This window comes from Scophthalmus maximus, chromosome 4 (genome assembly GCF_022379125.1).
Source record: "Scophthalmus maximus strain ysfricsl-2021 chromosome 4, ASM2237912v1, whole genome shotgun sequence".
Classification (NCBI taxonomy): domain Eukaryota; kingdom Metazoa; phylum Chordata; class Actinopteri; order Pleuronectiformes; family Scophthalmidae; genus Scophthalmus; species Scophthalmus maximus.
This window is the reverse complement of record NC_061518.1, coordinates 18039244-18057500: the sequence shown is the minus strand read 5'-3', so window position 1 is coordinate 18057500 and position 18257 is coordinate 18039244. Positions and strand designations below refer to the sequence as shown.

The window sequence follows — 18257 nt, the reverse complement described above, 5'->3', positions numbered from 1 at the left end:
CCAGACACCCTGACTGTTAAAGACACACTGTAAATATTAAAGGTATAGATCTTTTTTTTCTGGTCATGTAAAAGAAAAAAAAACCAAACGCAAACAGACAAACACAAAAAAGAGGCAATACCGGATTACCAAGGGGAGCTACCACACCTCTGTTGTCTGAAGCCTCACCTCAGTTCATCTCCGGTCCTTTACCCACTGAGATCTGGGTGAAGAAGACAGGTAAGTGCACTTAGCCTGGTGAACACCCCTCCTGCTTCCTGTGTCCTTTTGTGCTTTGGTGTCGGATTTTTGTGGTGACAAAAACTTGCTTGCATTTTCTGAAGTCAGAATAGAAAAAAAAACTGGACTAATTAGCCCCCAGTCCAAATGTTCATACATTAAAATGAAAGGATAGGAAGCAATTTAATCAGCTACATACCAAGAGCAGACTTTGTTGCAGGTTGTTAAGACTTTATCCCTGTAGTGCCACCAGGTCTGGATCAGGAAATGTGCCCATTTTTTTTTGTCATGCAGAAGAAAAGGTTAGGGTGAGTACAGTTTATCAACCATTCACTATTCAGGAGAACGAGCTCCAGGGTGTGTCTCCTTGGGACATCATCAGGAAAATTGAGTTTCTAGCTCTGAAAGAGGTTTGTTTGTGTTAACAATACAGAACAGGTCGGCTGCGAGATCCTGCAAAAAAATCCCACAGTAAAATGGAGACTTATACGTGTGATTTCATTACCAAAAGACGGCAAACGGCAAACAGAGTGAGATGTAGAGGGGGTTTTTTCCCCTAAGGATTTGATTCTGTAGCTGTGCGATGCCAGGCGTCCTCGTGTACGCCCCGTCATAATCCTTGTCTGAATGAACTGCCTGTAATTGCTCGGTGTTCCCTGCCTGTTCTACACACACACACACACACACACACACACACACACACACACACACACACACACACACACACACATCTCACATAGTCAAGAATATTCATAAACATTTTTTAAGGATTCTCCTTGATTTACTTAAATAAAAAATAAAAAACCAAAGCGACACTCGTCTTCAACGCGAGAGAGGAGTCTGTATTGTCATTGGAGAAAATGCTCTCTCTATTGTGACCTGTATTTGAGCCTGCTGCTGTTCACTGCTCCCCCTGGTGGACATCAGTAACACCGTCAGGTTATTGTGCAGACAGTAGGTGGACTGACTGCCCAGTCTGCTACATTTGTCTGTTTACACAGACGCCGTCTCTCGACCCACCCGTGACCCGTCATACATATTTGCTCCTCTCTATAAAACCACTTATTCAGTGCCACTTGTTCTGTCCGCCAACACCGGCTGCAGAGGGGAGTGCACGGTGCAGCTGCACAGTCATCTAGACTTGCCTCAAGGCCTTAGATGTTGTGAATTGTCTGCGCCTGTGACCTGCTTCTCAATGTTTGTACATTTCCCGATGCATGTGGCAGTAGAGAATATCATGGGAGCAGTAGAAAGACGAAAGGGCTTTGGCTGTTGTACTTGAGTCACCTCCTTTGGTGCACCTAAAATGGCTGCCCTGGAGTTGTAATATGGTCAGAGATAGAAAACATCTCACTGAAAGGATGACGAAGTTGTTAGGTTGAAATGTTTACCATAACTACTGCTGACTCCCCAGAAAAAAAATAGTTTCACAGCAGGTTGTCTTTACTTTGCCTACACATGTTCTGTCCATTACAGTAAAGCTGTGAAACTCCTCTTTGTCCTGCATGTTCAGCAGGAACATTATACCTCTCCTGGTGTTTTTGGAGGAAATTAGATGTTAAGTTACAGTAACACAAATGTCCTGGTTTTCAAAGTTGTATAGCCATTCCTCCAACAAAACCGAGACAACTACCACTGCATTACCGTCATGGTGAAGTTAGAAAGGGTAAGTCACACTGAATCTGAAAATGTGTCTTTATGTTCATATTTGAGTCGTGACTCAGAGAGAAGGAGTGTGACTTGTGGCAGCGATTGCAGCAGCAGTCAGGTTTTAGCCTCCAAGAGCTGTTGCATCTACTAATTATGTTGATAATCTGTGAAAAAATAACCTCCAGTTGTTTCCAGACCACCAGCAGGAACCTCACACAGTCCCCTCCACGACGCTACTTCAAGTCTCTCACACCTCCCCCTCACCATTTGAAAACCTGCGAATGAAGCAGTTAATTCACTTCTGTCAAACTTTTACTGAACAATGTGGTGGCGAAAAAAAAACTAAACTGCTGTACACAGTGTTAAATTGGAATGACGAACCCTTTCCTTCTGTTTGTGACTGTGCAGGGAATGAAAGGCCACAAGTGTGACGTGTGTTCGCGAGAGTTCACCCTGTCGGCCAACCTGAAGAGGCACATGCTCATCCACAACAGCGTTCGACCCTTCCAGTGTCACGTCTGCTTCAAAAGCTTCATCCAGAAACAGACCCTCAAGACGCACATGATCGTCCACCTGCCTGTCAAGCCATTTAAGTGCAAGGTCAGTCGTTGAACTCGATCAAGCCTCTGAACCCGAGAACATGCTGCCGTGTTAGAAGGACAGGTTTCCTGGGGAAAAAATCACAAAGAAATTACCCTTTTTTTTTTATAGCCATTAGGCACAAACTTAAATAAGTGAAAGTATCAGCGGATTTTCAGTTTTCCAACAGTCCTTGAACGACTCTTGCGCTATCATGTTGTTTATGATACGTGGAAACAGTTCAACATGTGTAGTTCGTGGAGCCCCTAATTTGTTTTTAACATCTGTAACACTTTTGCACACTAGGAAAAAGTGTAATATTTAATTACTTTTTTCCCTTTTTAATGTCTTATGGCATTATTACTAATACAATGCACAAACAGGATTAAAACCATTATACTGCACAAAAGCCAGTGTTGGAGTTCTCTTTGTATCTAGTCAGTTTGTGCTGTTCCCATAGAGGTGCAGGACTTTTTTAGTGCATTGAAAATAAATGCCATTAATGGGATATGAATAGTCCAGATAGAGAGGGAGAGGAGGGGAGAGGTGCATCATGGGAAGTCCCCCGGCAGAGGAGGCCTACAGCGGCATAACTAAGGGACGGTTTAAGGGCAAGCCTGAGTCTGCACTGACTATCAACTTTATCAAACAGGAAAGTCGTAGGCCTGCACTTAAACATGCAGATCCATAGATCCTCCGCAGGAATCTGAAGCTGCAGACCCTCTCCACTGCTGCTCAATCAGTGAGGATGGGAGTCGTGCTCTCCTCCCAGCAGCCGAGGGAGTCCAAGATCAGCTCCTTGGTCTTACTGACGTTGAGAACAAGGCAGTTCTTCTCGTGTTCGCTTCTCACACCTCTCATGGCCGATAGTGATGCAGCTGATGAGCTGTGGGACAGCGGTGCTGGGTGTGGAGGATGAGTTTAGAGGGCAGCTGTTTTCACCAGCTAGATGCCGAGCATCTGCAAGTTTTGCTGGTCCAGCTTGTGGAGGGCAGTTTGGGTATTTAGCAAACTGGTTCTAGTGTGGTGGGCAGGGAGGATGCAACGTGTGGGGCAACAGTCGTTAAAGCAGCTCAGATGGTTTCTTCGGGACCGGAGGATGTTTGTCTTCTTGGAACATGTGGGGTGTGTGTACCACAGACAGGAAACAGGAAAAGGTTAAAGATGTCTGTGAAGAAGGATCTTGAAGGATTTACACACGAAGTGGCTGATTGTCCCGCTCTAGTAGAAACTCCACAAAGTGAGCGTAGAAGGAGTTAAGCTCCTCTGGAAGATAAGAGGGTGGGGTGGGGTGGTCAGCCAGTGATGGTCCTCAGTCCACTCCTGTGATCGTCTGGGTCCGAGCTGAGTAGAATTGTGAATAGGAGCACAGAACCTTGAGGAACAAACTTTTGCTTTAGAGAATTCACTGTTGACGTGTACACACTGTAATGGATCTGACAAATAGGACTAATGCCTCTTAGTGAGGTTCCTTTAATGCCAATTAAATCTCCCAGTGTCTGTAATAGGATGAGCTGGTCAATGGTGTCAAAGGAGAAATGAGATGACCTGCTGCTCTGACGCGGCTCCTGTGTAATTTTAAAATTCACATTCTCGCGTGAGAGACAATGCCAAGAGCAAACTGTTGACAGGCCGGAAGATTCTATCATTAACCTCCAATCTACCGCCAGTACTGCACTGTATATCTTTTCTGTTTATGCCTGTGCTCGTTAATGTCACAATTTTTCAATGAATTTGTTTGTGTATTTGCTTTCTCAGGTATGTGGCAAGTCTTTCAACAGAATGTACAACCTGCTGGGCCACATGCACCTCCATGCTGGCAGTAAGCCCTTCAAGTGTCCTTACTGCACCAGCAAGTTCAACTTGAAGGGGAACCTCAGCAGGCACATGAAGGTCAAGCACGGCATGGACGTTTCACCAGAGGGACAAGGTGAAGACCGCTGCGCATACTCTCACTTTATTTTCCTAGATTAAATATAGGTTAATCGATTTTCTTCTTCTTTTTTTTTTACGACAAGGCCCAACCTCGTATCCAAACTAGTTTTATTCCCCTTTTCATACTTCATACATCAGTGACCCTCTGATCATAAACTCACAACTGGCCTGGTCCTGATCTGACGGCTTTGGCGGTGTTACTGTGGAGCTAACATATTCGATATTGATTTCTTTAGTTTGAGCAGATAAACATCAAACATGTATTTTCACGTAGAACATAGCAACATTTGAATCAGAATCTGATCCCAGTTATGGGCAGGACTGCTCATGCTGCCATGTCCCCATCTATGAAATCACACACAGTTCTCTTGAAGCAGATTAGAGTTTTTGTGTTATTAACTCTCAATAAAAAGGATATTCCAGAGTTTAATTCGGGTTTTGCTTTTATTTAATCATAACTACTTCATTTTACATAAGCTGCTTTCAGAAATGCACTGATGTCAGACATTTTCCGTCATCTCCTGGATGGGCTGTATGTGAGAACGCAAATGTTAACGCAAATCTTGCTCTGGACATTTTTTCAAAACGTACAGAAATTTCTAGCGAAAATGTCCAAGTGAGCCCCCATGTAAGAATACAGCAGGGAAATCTCTCGAAGATTCACAGCGAGCGAGTGGTCGTGTTGGTGACTGTAAATAAAAACACTGCCTCCTGCATGTTCTACCCAGATGCCTCAGAAGGTTCAACAGATTTTCAAGAATTCAAGAATAGAACTCATATCTTCTAACCGTTAAGCAAGAAAACGATGTGAAACATGGCTGGCCGAGGAGTTTCCTCAACGTGGGGGCACAGATTTATTTAGTACAAGGAATAATCTGAATTTCTATTGTATTTTCCAGAAGTTCTTCCAGAAATGGAAAACCAGGGGGAGTATGAAGGACAGAGCTTCAGCTTTACATCACCAGACAATATGGACAATGGTGGCTCCCAGAACCTCACTAAACTCACGACAGCGAACATGGAAGACATGGAGGAGTATTACAACTTTGGCAAGGATACGAGCAGCTACACGACACCTTGAGTGGTGATGAACAAGAGAACAGGATTTTTTTTTTTTTTTTTCTCAGAGCAGTAGGAAACTACAGAGATGCTGTTTGTCGAGGCTTTGGGCGACTCTGGGGAAGGGGTTTTCTTTTGGTTTTGGCCTCCTTCCAGAAGAGCCAGAACTGCCGGACTCTGATGGGAGGCCAGGCTGGAGACTCACTTGAGAAGAGACGCTCCCCGTTGCTTATAGCAGAGACACTGACTCCGTCTGGAGTCTGCTCCTTCTGTGGGATAACTACACTTACCGACTCTAGCTGACAGTGAAATCTGTGTGTCGCGTGTATGTATCACTTATTTGAAAAGAAGAAAAAACAAAACAGAGACAAATAAAAAACCCTGCTGCAGTCGCAGAGCCATCAGTTACATTTGACGTGATAGAAACGTGTTTACCATTTTGCCATTTTTTGTCATTCACAACCAATGTATGCCCTTATATTTTTGACTGAAAGTGCCAGTTGGATACATTTGCAGCTTAGCTTCAAACCGCGTCTGCTATTTACTCACTGTATATCGAACCTTTTTGGATTCATAGTCGCATCATATTCACAGGTGTGAATGCTATTACTAAACAGTCCCCGGTTGTGGTCACCCGTTCCGCCCAGCCCTCGGTTTATACTTCAAACAGGCCAGTCTTTCATGTGCTTTGTGCTTTTTATTGCACTGGACATTGAAGCCCTTTTCCTTAGCAGAGCACTTTCTACCAAAGTGGCTTCTGTCCCATGTCTGCTGATACCGGAAACCATGTTGCCGGCATGTGAAGCCCACCACCACCCCCCCACTGTACAAACGATTCTGCTACATGCAGTGTGTTTACCCACCGTTTTTTCTTTCACATTGGTTTTGCTTTACATTAATAACCAATCCTGTGTAGTGAATATACCGCTCTAGTTTTTGAATTACTGAGTGAACAATACAAAGCACTTTTTTTTCCCAGTGAGAACTGTCATTTTTTTCCTGTGAAGCCTGTCTTCAGTGAGAGTGGACACATTTGCCCAAAGGAGAAGAGCTTTGGGAAATAAGGTCATAGAATCTTCAGAAGCCAATAAAGGCAATATTAAGATGAACATGTGATTTTGCTTTCTCAGTAGGTTTGTAAAACTGCAGTTTCCTTCATGTGGGTATTTCACAGTTGACAATTCCAAGGTGAATTGAAGAAGCAGTTCGTATAGAGAATCTGCAATTTCAGTTTTGTTTTTTTGTTTTGTTGATGTTTGTAGTTTCAGCACTCTTAAATCCAGGGCTATTTTCACTTTACGTTCAATTCAATCGATTGATTCAGGAATATATTTCCTCCTGAAATGGATACTGAAAACCAACATGCAGGTTTAAGAGAAGTGTGGAAATGTGTTGAGTCCCTGCTTGTATTTTGTAAGCGTTGAATTGAAAGTGGACTGACACTAGTCCTGCTGTTCATAATTCTGTTTTGGGGAAGACGGTCAGCTCCCCCTGTCCTGCCATGCAGGTCAGCCTTGATATGCACACTAAACCAGAGGAATGGTCTACTAGTTCTTTTGTTTTGTTTTTTTCAGTTGAGGAATATTAAACTGAGACCTCATGGAAATTGACCATGAATTATTTAATAAAGGTTCTCTAGTTTAAATGATCTGTTGAGTCTGAGTTGTAGTCTGTCGCTGTGTTTTGGGGGTGGAGGTGTGTCTGTGTATATATTTAATTTTATAGGAGTGAAAATGTCATTTAGCATATAAATCTAAACTTTATAATCCATAATGAAAAAAGTGAAAAGAAAATATTTTGATCGTTGTTGTTTTTTGCAAATTTGTTAAAAATGAGAAGTATCTTGTTTTTCTCTGTCATTTTTATGCCTTTATTTTGATAACACAGTGAAGGTGAATGACGAGCAGTAAATGGTCCAGCACTCGTCCGGACCAACTGACTAACCACACCAGAAGGTCCATGGTCAGGGTGGAGACCATGAGCCCAACAGTCGTCTCTGACAGAGCTTCAGAAGTTATCTGCAGAGAAGGGAGAACCTGCGGGGAGAGGGCGACCATCCATCAGGCCTTTATGGAAGAGTGGTGAGACAGAAGCCCCTCGGACTAAAAGGCCTACGAGGGGTCACTTTGGAGTTTGCCGAACAGCTTTTAAAAGACTCTTAAGAGCATGAGGAGAGAGATTTTCTGGTCTGATGAGACAAAAATTGAACTCCAACCAATTGGTCTGGCGAGCACCAGGAACCGCTCATCACCTGGAAAACAGCACCCCTACAGCGACTGGTCAGAATCTTCTATATTTTCAATACTCCGGTTCATGGTTTTATTCCATACTATATGTTTCTATCAACTACTGTTGATAAGGTTTTCTTCTGGCAAATAATTAATTTCATCAATCTACACTCAATATCCCATAATGACAAAGTGAGAAGAGAATTTTAACGCATTTTTTGCAAATTTATTAAGATGAAAAAGTGAAATCACACTGAGTAGTCAGAGCCTTGATACTTAGTCGAAGAACCTTTGGCAGCGATAACAGCCTCAAGTGTTCTTGGAAGTGAGGCAACAAGATTTGCAAACCTGGATCAAGGGATTTTCTGCCATTCTTCTTTTCAGATCCTCTCAATCCTCTCAAGCATAGGAGTCTCTCCAGAGATGTCCGATGGGGTTCAAGTCGGGGCTCTGGGGCCCATTCTGACGTCATGACTCATGAGTCCAGACTATTTATTTTCTTAAGGATGACTCATAACTTTGGTGCAATGTTGTCCCTCAATGTAATTTTCCTCTGAATTTTTACCTTTTAATTTCTCCAGGAGAATTTAAGAATCATTGTCCACTGTCCTTCTCGGAATCTGTACCTCGCCACAATCCTGTCTCGGAGATCTGCAGGCAGCAGCTTTGACATCATGGCTTTGTTTTTGCTGTGATTCGCATGGTCAACTGTGACTACTTATATGTAGATCCTTCCATATCAGGTCCGGCCAATTAGATTTAGCAGAGGTGAACTTCAGTTAAGGTGTAGAAATATCCCAGAAGTGATTGAGAGACAAAAGGAAGCAGAGTTACATTTGTAGTCTCATAGCAAATTCATTTCCCGGGACATGATTGATGAATTTGCTGCAGAGATGTCTCCTCTGCAACTGCAAAATAAGTTGGTCCTGTCCTTGTTTGTAAGTTTTCATACCAATACAGCGTGCCTTCAATTAGATCACCAGCTATTCACATATAACTTATGAATCCATAACATACAAATACTCATTTACTGAACCAGGTGATCTAGATGAACTCAAACACTGATGGAAGAGCAGTTCAGTCAACATGTGACCGACAGTTTACCTGACATGGAGCAACCACTAATAATGATATGAAGGTACAATTTAGTTGAGGATCAGTTTCATAGGAGAGCATTTTATAGTTAAAACCAGTACATCAGTGTAGATAAGCTTCCCAATACAACGCAGTGCATAACTGGCTGACCGTGGCCATGTCGACATCTGCTGGTGGAACATGGAACACTATTTGCCAAAACTTGACTGTAGCGCTGCATCAATGCACTGCTCGACAGAGGCTCATAAAAGCAAAGTAATTAAATTAAAACAACATTTTTGGGGTATTTGCCATTTAACCTCTACAATCTGGAGGAGTTGAAGGTTGAACACTTTGTCTTCCTGAACCAATGTCGCATTGACACATTCTTGAGGCTCCTCCACACACCACCGATCAGATATTAATATGTCACTGTGATATTATGACATCTCAAACATTTAATGAATACATTCTTGTTGGCAGATCTCGATAAGCTGAAATAAAAATGCTTCTGCTGTCGTAAAGATAATCTGACCATGTCCAAAATGATTGTTTTGTCTGTGCTGAACACGCACGCACGCACGCACGCACGCACACACACACACTTTTCTATTTTTGCGGAAAGTGCAGAAACTTGGCATTATTGATCACACACTCTTCCCTGGAGAGACTTTCCTATACAATGTGAAGTCTTTTATGGTCATTATAGGTTAACAATGGCATTAATATTAATTTATACATTTTAATAATTCTATTTGTGCAAATAATAAAAGGGCCGTCCGCAAGAGACACAGTGATGAATAAGTAGGTTTTAAAAATACAAAAAAAGGCACATACAAATATGAAACTTGTTTCTTTGAAAATTGGATACAAAGGTTCATAGAAACGACAAGTACAAAGAGTTAAAAATCTCCAGACGGGCTTTGTCTCTACAAGTGTGCTTTCGTTCCTCAATTGCCCAGAGTTTTGTCCAGGTTGGTCTTAATCGCATCCAGGAAGTCTGACGTGTTGATGTAATGTTCATTCAGCTTGCAGCTGCAAGACCAAAGCACAAGGGATGGATTCATAATTAGAAATATTATTATACTAAATATATGCTGTATGTTTTTTATGCACGGGCATCATTGTCAGTTTCCTTTTTAAGAGTGAAGGCTTTTAATGTGTCAACTCACTTGGACAAGCCATAGATGCAGACTGCAAGGTCCTTGGTCATCAATCCACTTTCCACAGTTTCCACGCAGACTTTTTCTAACGTCTGGGAGAACCTGGAGAGTGACAAAGGAGAACAACAGATCAGCATGTTGCAATATGACAAATATAGTGATTGTGACGTTAAATGACACCAACTAATCAGATAACACACTTTATCAAATCAGGATTTCCATCCAGTTTGCCTCGGTGCTCCAGTCCCCTTGTCCAAGCAAAGACACTGGCAATGGGGTTGGTACTGGTGGGTTTTCCCTACAAAGCAAGGACACAAATTAATGTCAGTTACTGGAGATTGTAGGTGGGTCTGTTGATGTCACTGTGAATGCAGACATTAATATCTCTGCCTATTTTGCCAGGAATTTGGGGAATGGATTTTGTGTGTGAAATTGGTGTAAAATGGTGAGTCTGAGGGACACGCAACATAATTTGACAATTACTATTCAAGAATGGGGGAAAAAAGGCCCTGCTGAAAACGTCACACAATGACAACTAATAACTCTGGCGTAATTATTTAATGACTTCCCACCTATCTCCACCTTGTATGTGGCACATGTATGTTCAACAGCTCTCAGTCCACAACTGCCTCGACTTTGACTAAAGCCTTTCAAACAAATTCTACTCTGAATCCACTTTGGCTCCGGCCAAAATGTGCAAACATTTACTTATTCCCAAATCAGTTCCCCACACACACACACACACACACACACACACACACACACACACACACACACACACACACACACACACACACACACACACACACACACACACACACACACACACACACACACACACACACACACACACACACACACACACACACACACACACACACACACAGTGTGACCTGATGATGCTTACCCTTTGGTGTTCTCGGTAGTGCCGGGTGACGGTGCCATGGGCAGCCTCGGCCTCAATAGTCTTACCATCGGGACAAACCAACACAGATGTCATGAGACCCAGAGACCCAAAGCCTGACACACAAACACACACACTATCAAAGGGATATCTGCTCACCGTGAATATGGCATTCACGCAGCTAGAAGTGCAAAGCAACTGCCTAATCTACCAGCAAGTCAAAGTGCACTTACCCTGAGCCAGAATGTCGGACTGCACATCTCCATCGTAATTCTTGCAGGCCCAAACAAAACCCCCAGAGGACTTCAGAACCTGGGCCACCATGTCATCGATGAGGCGGTGCTCATACCAGATCTTCAGCTTGTCAAACTCAGACTTGTACTCCCTGAAAGAGACAGAGAACACTTGATTGGGGGAGAAGAAAGTTCTTCTTGAGCCGTCCAGTGCACAAGGTCTGCCCGTGTGCTCGTTTGTCAAGCGTCTTACCTCTCGAAGATATCCTGGAAGATGTCTTTGAAGCGCCCATCGTAGGCCTTCAGTATGGTGTTTTTGGTGCTCATGTACAGGGGCCATCTCTTCTGGATGGCGTACTGGAAGCAGCTGTGAGCAAATCCACTGATGGACTGTGCAAAGAATAATGAAGGTCCAGAGATAAATCACTTCACAGAACTTTGAATTCAAAATCCGAAAAAATACACTCCCCAAACAAACATTATTTTCTTTAACAAAGGCTTTATAAATCTATGAACAAACTCATTCTTACCTCATCAGTGTTGTACATTCCCATCCCACAACCGCCAGCGGGAAAGTCATACACCTCCCACTCCCTCTGCTTGCTTCCATCAGCTGGGGAAAACACCATCTTGAACTTGCCAGGCTGGTCAACAACAAAGTCTGTGGCCCTGTACTGAGGAAACAAAAACCACAGGCAGTATGTGAGATGGCTCCTCTGTCAATTTGGAAGCCATTTTGGAAAAGGCAAAGAGCTGCATTTGTTTCTTTTCTTGTTTTTTACCTGATCGCCAAAAGCATGTCTGCCGATTGTTATGGGCAGTGTCCAGCCGGGGATAAGGCGGGGAATGTTTTTACAAAGGATCGGCTCACGGAAAACTGTGCCACCCAAGACGTTCCTGATGGTTCCATTAGGACTCCTCCACATCTTCTTTAGCTTAAACTCTGAAGCAGACATACAGACAATATAAGTTTATTCCTGTTGAAGCAGACTTTTTAGCACAATGAGTCGAACTGACCCTCAACTCTGGCCTCGTCGGGGGTGATGGTGGCACACTTGACAGCCACATTGTATTTCTTTGTTGCCAGGGCCGAGTCGATGGTGACCTGGTCGTCAGTCTGGTCTCGGTAGGGCAGACCCAGGTCAAAGTACTTCAGCTCAACATCCACGTTGGACAGGATGAGCTGCACAAGCACGAGACGCTGATGTGTTATTTGTCTAAGGACAACAATGCATCGTCACCGCAAAAACACACACACACACACACAGTGTCTCTACATGACATTGCCACCGGAAAAATATATTCTGTTCTGTTCTATTTTGACCTTTGCAATTTCCTCATCATAATTAAAATGTATTCACAAACCCCTGGCGTTAAAGAGCTTTTGAACTTGAACGCATCACATCACATCAGATCAACGATTCGATTTGTTGTTCATAAACGCAAAAACTGTCTGTCACTCAAGTAACTGATTAATCGAAACCCAACGTTTCCGCTGAAAATCCTTTTGACTGACTGGATCCGAGAATCAGCCTCACACACTCTACCTTCTCTTTGATGAACTCCCATATGATGCGAGTCATCTCGTCTCCGTCCATCTCCACCACCGGCTGGTCCACCTTGATGCGCTTTGTCGCATCTGGAAAAAAATGTGCATTCGTGTTAACTTTCACACTTTTTTCAAATGTGAAAAAATAAAAAAAAATTAAACAGATCTTAAACAATATGAATTTGTATTACACTGCTTGGTTGTCATGTGTGACTGTCCCAGTAATGTGGCCAACAGAACATAACAGAACAAGCCGATCACATATGGATTCAGACTAATATCTCTTTCACTGCTGAGTTAGACAGAGTTCACTCTTCTTGATGACAGTGAAACACTGATAGCTGCCAGACTTTCTGACTTTGGGGATTATATGACAGCAGTTATTACCTGTCACACCTTTTCCCTACCTGTCATCACGTCGGTGACCAGACAGACAGACAGACTGACTGACTGACTGACTGGGACCAGTTGCAATTATAGACTAAATTTGATTTATTTTGTCTTATAAATATCTGCTATAGATTTACACACATCACCTGTGAGATTGATACAAACACTTTGTTCTTTCCTGTATCTACTGTGGGCATCCTGACGTGATGACACGGTCACATCCACTTCCTACTCAGTCCAAACAAACGCGGCTCACTTACAGTTCCTCTGCTGCAGCCGGTGGTGCTGGCAGACGGCGGCCGGTGAGGCCACCGCGGGGGTTGGCGTCAGCGCCGCGGCTGCGCTCCTCGACACGGTCGTCAGAGCCTTCAGGTAGCCCGCCATGTTCACCGGGGTCGGTTACGGTCACAGACCAGACGCAGGGTGAATGAACCAGGGGCGGACAGGTAGAGGCCGGCGAGCTGGTGACGCCGCGGCAACACAGCCAATGGGTTCCACACACGTCAGCGTCGAGACCCAGCAGGCTTTTGCTCTGATTGGTCCGCGGCTTTTCTCACCGGCTTCGCTGACCAATCAGAATGGAGTGTGCCCATCGAGGAGCTTGCGGTGAGTTCAAGTCATCAACAATTCTTAGTATTTTCCTGTCCCTTCCACAGTAGGCGGTTAGGTGAACAGATAATAACCACAATATATTTTAATCAAGTCTACATTGAGTAAACGTTAAAGGATGTTTAGCCCACACACAAGTCCCTTTCTGTTCAAATTAAAGTCCAAGCCTGTGTTGGAGTATTGATCAGATTGACGTGACGTGGCACGTTTAAAAAGCAGGCTCATAGGCTACATCTAAACTGAAAACCAATGTGATTTACCTTGACTGACATTCAAGTACTCGATTCAAGCCTGCAAATTATTATTGAAGAGTGTGAAAATATTGGAGGAGTGAACTGAAGACTTTCATTTCTAAAGACAGAAATCCCAGCGGATAGTTTCTTAACATTCCCCTGATCAGACATGTTTAAGGGGAATTCTCTGCTTTGAATGATTCATGTCTGCGAGTCTCTTAAATTGCATTAGACAAAGATGTATCAAGCGCTTTAATCGCCCAATAAAATGCATCTATGGATCGACATCTAAATTTATTTCAAAAGTTGACCTGCTATACTGAGAAGTATAGGGTGTCTCCTATACTTAGTGTATGCACACTGGAGGCCTAAATGTTGCTTATTACAGTGTAAGTTGCTTATTTTGCTTATTGGAACACAACTGGCTTCCAGCTCATACCTGTACATGTGTTCATCTGAGGATTTTTAAGGGGATCACAGAGAATGTTTTGGTCTAAGCATAGATCATTTGGCAAAAGTGTCAATAAGAAAAGGAAAACATTTTTGAGTGGAGGTCTTTGAAAATTCCCAACTGAGAAACTAAACAGAGTAAACTGGATGATCGCTCCCAAACTTTCAACTGATTTGAATTTAGCTTTTTTAAAATTTACTTGTTGCCATTGAAAACCCTAAAATACATGATTGTGCAATTTAATGCAGGATGCAGATACTAACTGGTTTAAAAAAAAAAAAATCTGCATACCAGTACCTGATTTAAATATAGAATGCATTTCAGAAACTCCTAATTATAATCTAGCTACGTTAAGAAATTCATTAAGTAGCTCAAAAACTTTCCAATAAATTTTATTGAAATCTATGCAAAAGTTCTACAGATAACAATCAGACAAATAAACAAATTAGAACTGGAAATGTGACTTTTTTTTATTGTCCATTAATGTGAAACACATGCAACTGAGAATCAGTTTGATCAGTAACAACAGGATGGCACACTTAAACAGTACTTGCAAATAAAAAGACCAAACTGATTTCTTAAGGCACTTTGTATGAGACAGACTAGGACATGAGGGAGAGCTCTGAGTGACAACAGCAACTATTTTATGCACATAAATTAAGGTAATTACAAACAAAATACACACCATAAAACAAATAAAACTAACATTCAGAAACAAACAACACTCCTTTGGTCTCTATCAGTGTGCCACCTCTTTCACTCTTGCTAGTTTTCATGAAAATGAAAATCAGTTACAATTTTACTGTCCGACAAGCCTGGTCACTAACAGAAAACTGTAGATCAAATCACACCAATTTCATCCTGTGCTTCTGTAAAATATAATAAATAATCTGTGCAAGGTTGAAAGTTGCCAGTCTCATTTTCAACAAGGGTATGAGTGGTGTTTCTTTTTAATTTGACTTGTCAAGTATATAATGTGGACATTAAACATGACATCAACATGGACATGAAAAAGGCCTTCACTGGGACACAGGTGGTCAAAAACAGACAAAGTCTTTGCACTATTCCTTTTACAAAGGGCTTTCTGAAATCACAAAAAGATGTGTGCTAAATCCCAGCAGCACTTCTACATTCATACCAAAGAGTTACAAAGACTACAAGCACTAAGTGGTGGCTGCTACGGAGCCTTTCTTGTCACTGAAGAAGCTTCTTAGCATCATGACTTGACCGATGCCGATGACAAACAGCAGGACGGTTTCTCCGACGGACCAGTAGGTCACCCGCTCGAGGAGGTGCTCGGCTTTCATGCGGTCGTGTGCCTCTCTCAGCCGGTACCATGTCTGCGAGTCAGCCACCACCTTCAGGACCTCATGAATGGAGACGCACGACGACTCCAACTGAAAGCCGAAAGGTGAACACAGATTGATCAAGAACACAGAAATGGCCCAGGGGAACAACCAAGTGGCAACCCACCGTGACGTCACCAATTGGTTAGTGAAATGTCGTTTTGAAGCCTCTAGTTTAGCATTTTGGCCAACGCCATCTTGGTTTTTTGAAAGGAGGAGCAGGGAGAAGTCTTGACTAAGAGCTTGACCACTGCACCTACAACCTGCAGCTATTGGACGTTACTAGCCATGTATCATACTGTGCCTACGCCCCAATGCAGACTGTGCTGTATCGTCCTTTAGACTCTAAATGGGACCTTGATCTACAAAATGAAAATCATGCTGGATTGACAAAGACTTGAAAGTTGAGATTGAACCATAAACTCCTCAGTGAAAATGTTTACCGGCGTTATAAATCAAGTGACATGTAGGGTCATTTTCTCATAGACGTCTTTTTTGCAACCAGTGGAGTCGCACTCGGCTGGTCATTCAAGTGTTGTATGTCGCTAATGTTGTTATTGCTGTAGCATCCCTTTAATCTGCACCATATCCTGAATGTGAACAAATGTGTTGTAGATGTTTCTTTTTGGTATGTTTTCGGATTGCCTGACCACCAGATCGTACTTCAAAGTGTTAAAAAAAAAAGATTTATCGTCTTCTGATCAATTTCATTTCATTTTTTCAGAACAATTGCTTGCCTCACTCCACTAATACCCAGCGACAGCCACAGTCTGGCCCTTTGGGGGTTTCCACTGCAGACAGGCCGAGTGTGGGCATGTTGCTCCCCGAGCGTAAATGTAAATCCAGGTTCCTCGGCCGTACCTGAGTCAGCGCCGTGGTTCTCGTCATGCCCGGCATGAGAGGCTCCTCGTCCCCATGGCGGAACTCCAGGTACACCGTTTTGTAGGTAAAGGAGGAGAACTCGTTGCTGAAGCAGACCTTGTAGACGCCCTGCATGGCCGTGGTGTGGGAGAAGCTGTCGTACTGCTTCTTCTTCTCGTTGTACAGGACGTTGCTCTGCGGATCCGTGACGAAGCAGTCCACGTCGTAGTTGCCTCCAGCTATGACCTCAAAGAAGAGACAGGCAAAACAACACACGTCAACACACACGTGCGACAACACATGCCTGTCAAGACAGTTGTAACGCGTGTTCTTTTATAGTGACATATGGACGCCACGCGTGTGCTGTTAATAGGGCTGCAACCAACGATTATTTTCATTATCGATTAATCCGTTGATCATTTCCTCGACTAATCGATTAGTTGTTTGGTCCATAAAATGGTGAAACATGTCCATCGTGTTTCCCAAACCCAGAAGATGAGGTTTTGTTTTTGTCCACGGATATTCAGTTCACCGTCACGGAGGAGCCAAGAAACCAGAAAACATTCACATTTAAGAAGCTGAAATCGTAGTGGTCGATTGATTTAGTGGTCGATTACTAATCGAAGAATCGATTGGCTGATGCCGCTCAGGTCTGCACCGACTGAGTGTAACACGCGTTTGTGTGACTTAACTGCAGGTTGTGGAACTCATGGTCTTCTGGACAACTCATTGGAACCAGATGCATTCTGACAGCATGTGGAGCACTGACACTCGCAGTGTCTTCATGTACAAGATGCAGGTGTCCCCGCGACTTACTTGGAAGTCGATGTCGAACCTCACGCCCTCCTCCAGCTCCTCGTGGAAACACTGCTTCTCGTTGTCGGGCAGCTCGAACGTGAGCTCGGTCGCCAACACCGCGGCCACACGCAGCAGCAGCAGCGGCAGCAGGGAGCTCAGGGCCGGGGACAGCATGGTGCGAGCCGGGGAGACGAGGGAGGACTGCTCTACACTGTGACACCGCGCGACCGGCGCCGAGCTGCTGCTCTGACGTGGCACCAGCACAAAGCACTTCCGGTGCAGGTTTGTTTATTTTTTTATTTTTTTATTTATTTATTTTTTTACTTTTACAGCGTCGAACATCCCGCTGCTACGTTATCAAACGATGCAAAAATAAGTGTGACATAATCTTTTTTTTTATAAACAGCGATTAAGATAATCCTGTAGTTCACTGTTGAGACACAGGCGTAACAAAAAAAACAAAAAGCAGCTGTCCAATAATATAATAGTACAACATTGACAATCGTCGCACTGCTTTTCAAGTTTTGAGTACATTTTGAATATAGTAGTGCAGGTCTACCTCTTAAAGTACATGAGCACATAAGCGGTCTTGTGAAATGTATGTGGTTAATATATATTTCCCACTTCGATTTATTTGTTACAAACCGTTTTATGCTGATACGTAAATCTATGTTCCTAAAGTAAATTGATGACATGAATGGAATTAGTGGAATAAAGTGATAATAAAGCTAGAATGTAAAAAGTTAATATAAATGATAATAAAAAATAGTACAGTACTGGAGTAACTGTACTCTCCGCTACTGTTCTATCGAATTTAGTCCCCAGACACAAGAATAATTCAAATATTATTCAATTAAAGAGGGATAAAAGATGCCCTCATATTAAAAAAAATACAAGAATAAAAATATCATCATCATCATCATCACCATCATCATCGACGAACAAACAGGATTTTGATTTACATATACGATGGAAT

At 42.9% G+C, this 18257-nt stretch overlaps 2 protein-coding genes across 3 annotated transcripts in view; one reads left to right on the top strand and one right to left on the bottom strand.

Moving 5' to 3' along the window:
* znf710b (zinc finger protein 710b) overlaps positions 1 to 7090 on the top strand; it is an 11733-nt gene extending 4643 nt beyond the window's left edge. For both annotated transcript variants that reach the window (XM_035627553.2, XM_035627554.2), the window contains exons 3-5: positions 2278 to 2469; positions 4207 to 4378; positions 5283 to 7090. In XM_035627553.2, coding sequence (XP_035483446.1) covers positions 2278 to 2469; positions 4207 to 4378; positions 5283 to 5464 — 546 coding nt within the window. In that variant the 3' untranslated portion in view covers positions 5465 to 7090. The remainder of the gene's footprint in view (positions 1 to 2277; positions 2470 to 4206; positions 4379 to 5282) is intronic.
* A 2448-nt stretch (positions 7091 to 9538) lies between these two features.
* On the bottom strand, positions 9539 to 17548 carry LOC118302645 (isocitrate dehydrogenase [NADP], mitochondrial). Its single transcript, XM_035628960.2, has 15 exons — positions 17300 to 17548; positions 16484 to 16729; positions 15441 to 15673; positions 13541 to 13548; positions 13244 to 13384; positions 12592 to 12683; positions 12062 to 12227; positions 11827 to 11987; positions 11575 to 11718; positions 11298 to 11434; positions 11045 to 11196; positions 10815 to 10927; positions 10108 to 10205; positions 9917 to 10009; positions 9539 to 9779 (listed from the first exon to the last, which is right to left on the bottom strand). The coding sequence occupies exons 1-15, from the start codon at positions 17453 to 17455 to the stop codon at positions 9695 to 9697; spliced, it is 2025 nt and encodes a 674-aa protein (XP_035484853.1). The 5' UTR covers positions 17456 to 17548; the 3' UTR covers positions 9539 to 9694.
* Between the last annotated feature and the right edge of the window lie 709 nt (positions 17549 to 18257).

What these genes read in the sequence shown, in the direction of transcription:
- LOC118302645 (XM_035628960.2), bottom strand. Translation starts at nt 17,455, where the DNA reads ATGCTGTCCCCGGCCCTGAGCTCCCTGCTGCCGCTGCTGCTGCTGCGT. An exon ending in GACATGCTTTTGGCGATCAG is followed by an intron (nt 11,719 to 11,826) that starts GTAAAAAACAAG and finishes TTGTTTCCTCAG; the next exon opens with TACAGGGCCACAGACTTTGT. An exon ending in GGAAATCCTGATTTGATAAA is followed by an intron (nt 10,010 to 10,107) that starts GTGTGTTATCTG and finishes GTCACTCTCCAG; the next exon opens with GTTCTCCCAGACGTTAGAAA.